The sequence below is a fragment of the Myotis brandtii genome, unplaced genomic scaffold, assembly GCF_000412655.1.
Source record: "Myotis brandtii unplaced genomic scaffold, ASM41265v1 scaffold1173, whole genome shotgun sequence".
NCBI lineage: Eukaryota > Metazoa > Chordata > Mammalia > Chiroptera > Vespertilionidae > Myotis > Myotis brandtii.
The window spans coordinates 275,326-286,936 of NW_005354061.1; the positions used below are offsets into that span (position 1 = coordinate 275,326).

General features: G+C 56.6%; 1 protein-coding gene and 1 long non-coding RNA gene across 3 annotated transcripts in view; one reads left to right on the top strand and one right to left on the bottom strand.

Moving 5' to 3' along the window:
• Window positions 1-7,802, bottom strand: part of EGFR (epidermal growth factor receptor) — a 105,316-nt gene extending 97,514 nt beyond the window's left edge. The window contains 1 exon segment of the mRNA XM_014530349.1: window positions 7,701-7,802. Within this exon segment, the coding sequence (XP_014385835.1) occupies window positions 7,701-7,790 (90 nt within the window). The 5' untranslated portion in view covers window positions 7,791-7,802.
• Window positions 7,803-7,905: 103 nt separating this feature from the next.
• Window positions 7,906-11,069, top strand: LOC106724135. Of its 2 annotated transcripts, XR_001359891.1 has the most exons (3): window positions 7,906-8,846; window positions 9,043-9,228; window positions 9,337-11,069. It is a non-coding gene; the product is annotated as an uncharacterized LOC106724135 (long non-coding RNA). The 2 variants fall into 2 exon arrangements; XR_001359890.1 differs by lacking the exon at window positions 7,906-8,846 and having other exon boundaries at window positions 8,873-9,228.
• Window positions 11,070-11,611: the final 542 nt, after the last annotated feature.

Sequence of the window (11,611 nt, forward strand, 5' to 3'; positions counted from 1 at the left end):
AGCCTCACGTCCCGCCACTGAACGGGGCGGACTGAACGGGGCTCCGGCCACGGGCTCCCTGGGCAGAGGCTGCACTGTCCCGGGGGCCAGTCCCGCAGCTTTTGGGGGCAGGAAGGCAGCCAGCAAGTCGGGTTCGCCTGCGGGCTGCACGGAGCCGAGGAGTGACCACCAAAGACGCACATCGGGCTCTGCCCAATGAGACCAATGCACCAAAACACATGTCCCCTCTGGTGCTGCCCGCCCACCGAGTTCATGGCCGTGCAAGGGCATCTGTGTGAGTCAGGATCCAAGGCTGAGAGCTGGCGGCTCAAGGACACTCCCCCAGGAGGACCCACGGAGTGAGGATGTGCCTGCCCCCGTGTCGGGAGCCGCCGGTACCGGGGGGCTGATGGCCTCTTCTCTGTCCCAGGTGTCCGCAGAGCCTGACGCTGGATTCGGGGAGGTGACAGGGAAGGAGGCGTGGCTACCCCCAAGGACCCCATCTTCCCGCGGGGTCTGCAGGTGGCGAGAACCTGCCACGGCCTTTCCTGGGGGGTTTGTGTCGGTGGGAAGGAGGAGGAGGAGGGCCTCACCGCTTGTCTACCCTTTTCAACCTCCTCTAAAAACAATCTGCAATCGCCGGCCCGCGTGGCGCAGTGGCTGAGCATCGACCTAGGAACCAGGAGGTCATGGTTCAATTCCCGGTCAGGGCACAGGCCGGGGGTGCGGGCTCCATCCCCAATAGGGGGTGTGCAGGAGGCAGTTGATCCATTATTCTCTCTCATCATTGATGTTTCTCTCTCTCTCCCTCTCTCTCCTTTCCTCTCTAAAAGCAATAAAAATATATTTAAAAAACAAAAAAACAAACAAACAAAAAGCAATTTGTAATCATTGTAGAGTAAACTGAAGTAACAGAATCCCACTTCGAGGCTGAGAAGTCGTTTTGCCCTTGAGACCACAGGAAGGAATCGATGCGGGGCCTCTGAGACCCGGAATTTTCTAGTAAAACCTTGGCTCTCCCTGCAGGTTTCTGCCATTTCCATCCAGTGACCACGAGCCCAGAATGTAACGCTTTTGCTGCAAGACAACCAACACGCAGAAAAGTGTGCGAGTGGAAAACGCACAACCTTGTGGATTTTTCCCCAAATGCCTCCTTCTGTGTCATCGGCACCAACACCGAGAAACGCCACGAGGCCCGCTTTTCAGGAGACTCGCGCCGAAGGCCGCTGTCCTTCAACCAAAGGCGGCAAAGCAGACCAGGGGGACGAAGCTGAACACACGGGAGGAAGCGGACCTCCGGCCGCCTGGGACTTGAACAGAATATAAGCAGCACACACACATGGATCTGAAGACTACAGGAGGGCGCTGGCTTGTCTAATTAACCAACCCCTCTCTACTCTCTGTCTGTGTGTCTGTCTCGCCCTCCACCCTCGTTCCCTTTTCCTCCTCCTGCCTTCGTGGCCCTCCAATGTTAAGGACAAAAACATTTCATTTAGAAGAAAAATTAACTTCCAAGCATGTCAGACTCGCAGCCGGCGGGCTCATGTTTGACATGCTTGTGAAGGCTACGACATCTGTCCTGTCACCTCCCTCGCTGACTAACACGGTGAGCGTTCATCCTAGGTGAACACTGGATAGGACGTCAAACCAAGTATTGAGTCCTTCGCTCTAGCATGTGACCCTGGAAAGAGGGGACACCGGGGCGCCCTGAGCCTGTCCCACCACTTCCTGCGAATCTGTGATACTTTAAAAATAAGAAGTTACCAACAAAAAGCTTTGCTACCGCAGCAAGCCACTGCGCTGTTTACACAGGGTGGTCAGGCTTTGTGTACTGTATGGCTTTTGTCTAGGAACTAGAATTTTTAAAAAAGTCTTAACTTCTCTCTTAGGTAAAAGGACATTGTTGAAAGAAATGAGGTCAACGTATTAAGTTCACACAAATACCTCCTCTAACGTGTCCTGACAGTGAGCTCAATGCTTAAACACATCACCCAGAGGCCACACAACAGTTAACATCCTTAATCCCTCCTTCCTAACCATGTTTTTTCTTCCCTTCTTAACATTAAAAAAAAAAAAGCTAACCGTAAAGTTAACATTCAGAGAAAGTAAATGTTTGCCTTGCAGAGCCTTACAGGTCAGGAGCGACAGCCGCTGCCCGCGGTGTCCCCCGTTTGCCAGCGGACCCCCTGCCCCGCCGCCCCGACCCGCGTGGCTCCAGGACCTCCCAGGGGAGGACCAGCCGAAGGCGGGCCCACCTTCCCGCCCGCTGTGAGCACGTCCCATAAATCCTCTCGTGTTTAAAGCAACTACGCCATCGGCAATGCCCGTCAGATAAATGATCATCTTCGAACTGTTAGCTTTTCCATTTTTGGTGTTTCTTGCAGCAAAAGCAATTTATTTTTACTCACAGATTTAAAACAACTTTAAAAATAACTTTTATATGCTGCTGCGAGGAACCAGCGTGTCTCCAGCACATGCTAATTCATGACCAGCCTGTTCTTTGCCAATGTGAAAACGAAGATAGAGAGAGAGATCGGCACTGTGTTTTCATGGTCCCACATAGCCACCTGCAGGCCTTCTTAGACGCACGAGGTGAAGAACGGGAGAGCTACGGCGATCGAGGCTGGGCCCAGGCGGACACGTGGGCCCCGTGCCTCAGAGCCACACGAGTGCACCACAGTCCACGGCACAGCTCAGCTCATTTCAGATCAACAGCACTAGAGGGATGACACATCAATCCTCTTCTCTCTTAGTGATTTTTTTTTTTAGAGAGAGAGGGAGAGGGGTAGAAACATCAATGAGAGAGAAACATCATCAATGGGCTGCCTCCTGCACCGCTCCCCCCATAGGGAACGGAGCCCGCAACCTGGCCTGTGCCCCGACCAGGAATCGAACCGTGACCTCCTGGTTCCTGGGTGTTGGGCGACACCCGCCTGCTGAAGGGGCCCAGGCACAAGGGGAGAAAGGACGGCGGAGGAGACATGAGGACTGGGACCTCCGCAGCCGCACAGGTGGCTTTCTGACCCCCGGCTCGGCGAGCCCCCGGCCCTGCGTCCTGCCGAGGAAGTATCACCTTTCCTTCTCTGAGTCAAGAATGCGGGGACATTTCCCGCATTTTTCATAAATGACGCACACATTCCACTTCACAGCCAGAAAAACCCAAGGAGACAGAGCTCTGGGGAGAGCGCTCTGCACGGAGCGGCAGGCGCCTCCCTCCACCGTGTTCAAGTTCGTGTCTCGCCTGCGTTTGTGTTCGCCCTCAATGCCAAGGACCGTCCAGATACCAGGGGCCTTGGCACCGTCTAGTTTATCCTCTGGAAGCTACTAGTAAACCCAGAAGGCAGGTCATCTCCTATCGTAACCGACCACTCATACAGGGGAAACTCCATTCAGCCGTGTCCTAGGAAAATACCTTTAGCAGCGGCACTTTGCAAGGTATGAGACATGCACATGCATGTTTGTATTAGAAAAAATCCCAGGGAAGGGAAGGAGGGTGGGAGGGAGGGGAGGGAGGGTAGACTGAGGCCCTACATTATTCTCACTCATAAATGGTTCCATGCACAACGTCCATTCAAGTCCCAGGAAGTGGCAGCCGACGTAAAGACACGAAGAGGTAACTAGAAAGTCTCGGGTTATCCATTAACTTGGCAGCAAAGCCCAGCCAAGGGCAAGTTCTCATTCGACGCATTTCAAAGCCCCTGAAGTCAGCACCGTACGCCAGCAGGTGCCAGGACGCTTCTTCAACAGCCACCGTGCGTGTGGCTGTGGCTCATCTGGCCTCAATCAAAAGCGAAAGAGAGGACAGTGGTTTCCTTGTCTAACTCTACTCAAATGCACGGAGTGAAAAAGAAAACGGGTTTTGCAAATTAGCACCGGAGCAAACTTGAGAGAGTTTGCCTGACGGTGGGTCTCGCTCGGGACGCTGCAGCAGCTGCGGTGGGTTATGAAGTGTCATGACGGACGGACGGGGCGACACTGACAGGGGGCCCTGAACCCTGCAGCTTCCAGAGTCAGTGCTGCTGAGGGGTGAGCAGCACCAGGTTTCTGACCCGGAAAACAAATCTCCCTGGAGAACCTGCTCAGATCCCGTTCACGATGGGAATTTCCCGGGCACCTTGCCGTCCCCAAGGCCCTGCACAGATTCGGTAAGTGACTGGTTTCCGTCCCAGACGCCACAACACGGATGCGTTTAGGAAAACACGCGGTTTGCACATGCAAATGCCAGCTGTCACCTGGGAGAGACTCTGCAGCACATCGGCTTCCCCCAGAGCAGTGGGTCCCAGCGCGGGGCACGCCCACAGGGGGCAATTGGACTTTTAAGGGGGGCAATTCGAGTGAGTTATTCACAGGGAAATTTCTGCATTCCTTATGGTTCTAGGGGCCTCATGGACAATATGTAAATATATGCTGCGGCATATTTATGCGTTTCAGTTCTCTATGATGTTTTGAAACTTTATTTGCTATTTTTTCCTATCACTTCGTATTATTTTTTAAACAAGTCCTCAGTGATGGACCTGTCCTTTCCTTCTTTTATTTTCCTCTTTCATGGATGCCATGTTCTTTGGAAGCTTGTTTAGACCAAGTGAATGGCCTTTTAGGCTTCCTCCATGTGAACAGGAGCTCGCTGTTTGAATAATAAGAATTCTATGTCACGGGTGGGGGATCAGGATTTTAGAGATGCTGGGGGGCGTGGCCAAAAGGAGGCTGGGAAGCAGTGCCCTAGAGCAGCCGTGGGCAAACTACGGCCCTCGGGCCGGATCCAGCCCGTTTGAAATGAATAAAACTAAAAAAAAAAAAACCGTACCCTTTTATGTAATGATGTTTACTTTGAATTTATATTAGTTCACACAAACACTCCATCCATGCTTTTGTTCCGGCCCTCCGGTCCAGTTTAAGAACCCATTGTGGCCCTCGAGTCAAAAAGTTTGCCCACCCCTGGCCCTAGACCCTGGAGCGAGAGAAAGGAGCTTGAGCGAGTGGCCCCAGTGACGTCATGCAGGAGGAAACCCAGCCGCCGAAGCAGGTGAAGTCCCGCACGGGCAGGAAAACCTGCAGGTATCGCATTTCTGCCTTTGGAACGAAACCCTTCGTGAACGCTCTGCAAACAAGTGCTCAGAGCACAGAGGTCTAGGGGCTCTCTACTTCCGTGCGGCCGACCGCGCCTGGGAGCTCACAGCCCCGCCACACGCTGTCCTTTGGCAGGAATCTACCTGTTTGCGTCCAGGTGCTCTCTGCACCCACACAGGCGGGGCTCCGCGCCTCCCAACGGTGACTCAGGAAGTGAGGATCTTCGAGCTCACAAGCGACTGGGGCCCAATCCTCCGGAAAAGCATTTTCCGAGTTCGCGTGACTCAACGCCGATGACTGAGCCGGGGATCACGCCGGCGTTCGCCTCCTTTCTCTGGGCCCTCGGTGGTAGGCGTCCCACGGAGGGTGTGAGGTCGGTGTTTGCTTATTCATAACAAGTTTTAGGGACAAATCACAGGATTGGGGAGAAATGTTAAAACTGTCAACTGTAATCCAGGCTCTTGTTCTATTCTTTACAATTGGCTGTTACTTTAAAAACACACACAAAGAAGCCAAATGACCATTTTGATTTTTAAACGTAAAGCGTGTCACCTGGCGGACATTTTCCTTCGGATGAGGTCAGTTTCCTCGGGCCGTTTAGAGAAATAAAGCAGGGAATTCTGGGGGCTGGCCCCGGCCCACAGGTCTCTTCTCCTTCGTTCCTTGTTTGTGGTCCATCGGACGGTCCTCCTTCGGAGAAGCTGCCCCCCAGGAGATGGAACCAGCCCCCCGCTGGCTCCCGCGGAGCCCCCAGAACACACCTGGGATAAGCCATCGCACCCCAGTGAGCTCAGCTCCTCCAGGAGGGGGTCCTTTGGGAACCTTGTTCTTTTAGGGTAAACCCAGGGCCCAGTAGGAGGTCGGCACGGAGAGCGTCCCTGCTCCTCCGGCCCTGGCTGCCCCCGCGTCCCAGACTGTGGGTCCCACCCCCGTAGGCCTCTCAGAGCCCAGGCTGGGGCTCCAAGCACGTGCCCTCTTCTATTATCAGGTTCAAGGTGCTCCTGCTCCTGTCCTGGGAGACACTGTGAGCTGCCGGAGGAGACTTCTGATGGATGAATTCGTGGAAATAGAGCAGCTTCGAGGCTGAGGTACCGTGAGATCCACACGGCCCCTGGTCCGCGAGGAAGTGCCGAGGCAGACCCCCCAGGGGAGTCGGGAACAAAGACCAGTTCTTCTCTGCCACAGCTGCACGCGCCGCGCACCACCCATCGGAGTCGCCGCGGACTCGTCAGGAAGGACCACAGGGCCTGGGTGCAGTGAGGCACCCTCTCTTGGAAGCACCTCGGGTGGTCCGAAGGGACATTTGAGGTCCGAGAGCTCCTGCTTGGGGAGAAGAAAATGCCCCCCAGTCTTTTCCACTCAGTCACTGACATCTAAACCGTGGACTCGGGCGCGTCTCAGATGACGACTGGCAGCCGTGGACACACACGGTCCGCAGTGCACTGACAGGCGCTATTGATTATTGATCAGCTGCCGATCACCGCCATGAGCGGGCTGCTGGCCACAGCTGCCCAGAACCCAGCCTCGCTCCATCCCATCGGGGTGATGACAGGGCGTGTGACAGGCTGGGGGCGGGTTGCACCACAGCCAAAGGCAATATCTGCAAGGGGACTCTCCAGTGAGCAATAATAGTTCAAGGCCATGCTCTCCTGGGCTCCAGACCCTCCCGCTAGCGCCCCCTGGACCTTCCCATCTGAGCCCCTCGAATCCGCCCAGTGACTCGGGTTGTCCTAAGAATGCACAGCCCCCAGGTGGACTCAGTCTACCCAGGCTTCCCGCCAGAAGCCTGTGTGCCCCCTGGCTCTGCATCTCTCACTCGTTACACACGCTTACCCAACAGGTCACCCCCCCACTGGCCTGAGCGAGCGGCTCCTTCCGCACTCCCATCGCTCCTGCATCTCCATCTCTGCTCTGCGCGCCCGCACTGCCCTCCCTGTCTCCATGTCGCCCCACACCCCCTCCCCACATCTCATCCCAGTTCCTGGCTCAGAGCCCTGCGGCCACCCCGTCTCACACCGGGACGGCGGAGCTCCGGGAACTGCAGCCTCACCACCAGGCCGGTCTGTCTCTCCTGTCACGGCACCGAGCTCCGGGCCTCGGCAGCGCTGGCTGCTCCTGGCGCGGCTCTGGGAATGGCCTTCGTGTCGCCTTCGCCGGCAAACACCCAGAGCTCTGCAGGCCCCAGTGAGAGACCCTCCCCTGCGGGCTCCACCTGCCCCGGTCCGGGCGGAGCTAAAAGCAAAGAACAGCCCTGGCTGGTGCGGTTGGAGGCTCAGCCTACAGACCGAAGGGCCTGGCTTCGGTTCCTGGTCAAGCCATGTACTTGGGTTGCAGGTCCGATCCCCAGCCCCAGCTGGGGAGCATTTGGGAGGCAATCGGTGTGTCTCTCTCACATCAATGTTTCTCTCCCCCCCCCCCTCTCTCTCTCATCCCCTCCCTAAAAAAAAAAAAATGGGAAAAATATCCTCAGGTGAGGATTAACAAAAATAAAAATAAAATAAAATAAAATAAAGCAAAGGCTCATCCCAGAAGGCTGCCCAGTGCCGTCGGACCTGCCGCTGCTTCTGCCAGGGTCTCAGGCTCGCTACCTGCAGCTCTCTCTTCCCCTAACTGATTGCCGGACACTTGAGAGCAAGTCCCCCCGTGTGACTCACCCGCAGCTCAGACCGTGCACGGAACAGCCCAAGTCGCTCCCTGTGGTTCGAACATGAGGAAAAGAATGCAAACAAAACCCGAGCCATCATAGGTAGCGATGCGTGTCCTCACGCTGAAGGACAAACAGCCGCGGTCCACTTACGTAACTGTTTACCCCAGCTCAGGGCCATGTGCAGGCGCAGGAGAAGCCGGGTGCGTGGCGGGAGCATTTCGGGCTGTGGACAAGGCCTTCCCCTCCAACCGCCAGGCCCCGAAACTGCAATTCAAGGTCTCGCTCATGAGACGTTCCAGATGTCGTCGTCGGAAAGGACGCTTGGGCTGTGGGGCTTCCTGGGAGAGCCCGCCAGGACAGGACGCAGTGCGGAACCCAGAGGGAAGCCCTCCCCTCCCTGCTCGCCGCACACACGCCCTCTGAGCGCGCTGCTGGCACCGGCAGGAGGGCAGTGGGTTTTAAACACACGCAGTGCACAGAGGCCTCGGCAGTAACAGCCAGCCGGCTGATATTCCACCTTGGAGCCTCCCAGACCGCGTGTCCACCCCAGCCCTCCGCCTCCAGCAGGCCTGGGGCACAGCTCCCGGCCCCCGGCCCCCCGAACCTCTCCTGCTCCTGGCGGCTCGGGGAACTTTCTGGACACCTGAATGGAGTGTGTCTACCTAAATGCGTAGGAAGAACATTGGACTTAATGGTTCCGACGAAGCGAGAACTTCAGTCAAACTGGTTATCTGACATGAGGGGGTGACGCCTGGATCCTGGCCCGAATCCCAACTGACCTGCCTACACCTGGGGCCAGAGGGCAGACCCCCCCGCAACTGTTGTGCAAAGAGCCAACTGCTGCGATTTTCTGAGAAAGGGCAACCTTTTGGGGGGAAAGCGAGAAAGAAGGTGTGCGCAGGCGCGATGTCACATGGGAAAGGCCCCCCGCGTGTGTTCACCGTTCAAGAATAAACCAGTCAAAATGCACCGAGACCAAAGCTGCTTCTCATCACAACTTCGAATGTCCACAAAGGACAAAAGGAGACAAAACCAAAAGCATTCTGCGGCGATCTGAGCGGCCCCGCCCAGTTTTCTCATAACCGTACCTTTTCTCAGAGCGGGCGCCTGTGAGTAAGCCTCACTCTGAGGAAGCCCATGTCTGCTGTGCTAGGTCTCAATTCAAGGAAAGGACAGAAGGAGACAAAACCAAAAGCGTTCTGCCGCGATCTGAGCGGCCCCGCCCAGTTTTCTCGTATTGACATGGAAACAGGGCACGGGGCAGCCATGTTCTAGAACCGTAAACTTTTCTCAGAGCTGGCGCCTGTGAGTAAGCCTCACTCCGAGGAAGCCCATGTCTGCTGTGCTAGGTCTCAATTCAAACAGAGCCGCAAACACGACCTTCATGGCAAGCCACGGGGCGCACGAAGGCCACGCGATTCCCCCCGGCGGGGCCTTCAACCGGCTGAGTGTCCCCGACCCTCTGACCCCACTGCCCATTCCAGGGCCGGGGTCCCCGTGTGGGGTGCTTCCCTTCAACACCCACAATCACCCAGGTAAGAGGAGCGCCGGCTGCCACTCCTGTCGCTAACCTCCAGACACTATCTGCGGGTCCCAGAGCCGAGATCAAAGCAAAAACAAGAGAGTATTTTCTCTCTAAACAGGGCGGGACCCTTCATCGTTGCTGACACGGCCTCCACAAACATTTCCGAACGCGTCAAGTGCTGGCAGGGCCCTTAGGAAGGGAGCGAGATGGAGCTCCGCAGAGTATGTGACACAGCGCAACTCCGACACTAAATATCTGAAGCCAGAAACATACGAAGACGGTCAAAAGTCAGGAATGTGTTCGGAGGCGGGGCTGCAAATGCCTGCCTTCTCGGAATACCGCCCAGTCTTCACCTAGGCGTTCTGCAAGAGCCAGGGGCTTGCTCAGCAATCGATGGATCTCCACAGATCGCCCGAGGGATGGAGCCAGGCCCAGATTGGTGCTGACTGGGCGACTGAGATGCCTCCGGGACAGGCGGCTGGCCAACCGCAGAGTGACTGTGAGCAGGAGTCTAGACCAGGGACCGGGCACCCGGTAGTCCTCCCCAGGGACCACCCTGAGGACCCCAGTCCCCGGTCCTGTCCCTCCCTGGCATTCGGTGCTCTCCTAAGGCCAGAACTCACAGGTGGCGAGGCAGAGGCAGGAGGTGACTGAGGGAGGGCTCTGGGGCAAGAAGGCCTAAGTGTGAACCCTGGTTCCGCCTCTTCCCAGCTGCCGGGAACTCACTTTACTTCTCCGACCCCCGTTTCCCCAGACATCACGAGAGCACCGCTTCCTGTGCCTGATGCAAGGGTTAAAAGGACCGAGAGGACAGGCGAGTCCACCTCTCAGAACGAGGCCAGCCTTTTCTCTAAAACAAGGACATTTCTTGAACAAACTGGCCGCACTTGTTTGACATGGGTCTTTACCACTCTCTGTCAAAAGCCACAGCTTGTATTTTTTAGACTTTGCCCCTGAAACGTTGGTCTTTTTCTGTGACTCTAACTGAACGACGCTGGCCCGCCTACTCCCGCTGCTGGTTTTTTGTTTTTTTCCAGGAGCATCCTGTTTTAAGCGAATACAGAACTAACAGGCAAATTAAGTGGTATTTATATTTTTTTTTCCAAAACAAATCTCCCTGCACTAATCGTCGTGTTCGAAGGGATAACAGGAGGAGCTGGGGGTGTTTCTGGAGAAAAGGGGTGAGTTAAGGTGCCCGAGAGTTTAATGTCACTCAGGACAGAGTCCGGGCAGCAGACTGGGAGGCGCACCCCCTCCCAGCCCCTGTGGCTGGGGATTCAGGACCTGGAAGGACCAGACCCTGCGGGGGCTGGGGGGGGCGCATCCCAGCAGGGAGTAGACAACCATCCCTCTCGCAGGAGCACAGCTCTCAGTGAGCAGAGGAGCCCACGGTTATGGAAATCACCCCCAGCTCCTGTTCCCACATTTTGCAAGAGGCTTTAAACTCCAGATGTTCCCAAAGAGCCCTTTCCGTCGCCAGCTAATCTTTCCGGAGTCTGTACCAATCCTCTCCTCTGTGCCAACGATTGCCCGCACCTGGCAGCGGATCCCCGCACCTGGCAGCCGGGCAGAACCACCTGAGGAGCTCCGAGCAACCCCCGCCGCCCGTCTCACCCCGGACAGACGGAGGAAGCCGGCCTGTCTGGGGGTGGGAGGCAGGCTTCGGGTTTTATCTGCATTTGCTTTGGTCTAAAATCCCCAGGGATTCTCATTTGCAACCAAGTGCTTTAGCCCAACTACGCGCTCGGCCCCAGCCCCCACTCCCCGCGCCAATGACCTCAGCGGCAAGCAGGGACCTGACTCCGGCGACCGGCTGCGCGATGTTGAAATCGCGCAATTAAACCTTCCGAGCATGTTTCTTGTTTCTCACGTTGAGGGGGGGATGGCCGGCAGCCACGGGGCCAGACCCGCTCAGGTTCGCGGTGGACGCTGGGCCCACGGGAGCCACAGACACCCATCCGTTTTGGCCAGAAATTAACTCGAATATTTTGGTTGGCTCAATGTCAGAATCTTCCGAAAGCGAAAAGAAACCTCCCCAAGAGAAACTCGGGATCCCGAGGAGGAAAGTTTGCTAAGAAAAAAAAAAAAAAAGGCGGGGACCCGATCCCCAGGAAATTAGGCACCAGGACCCCGCGGTCGGCCTGGCTGGTCGCAGCCCTCCGGCTCCACCACGAACCCAGAGCCGCGACCCAGGCCTGCAGGTGGGGGCACGTCTGGGGGTCCCCGGAAGCGACCACTGCACCAGACCCCACGGGCCCTGGGGACGCGGGAGACCTGGAGGGAGCTCGGGGGTCTGCGCTCCCCACTTTTGACGGAAGAGGACACCACGTCCCTCCCAGGCAGCCACAGGGAGTCAGCGACCGGACCGAGACCCGCACTCGGCCTCCCGGCCC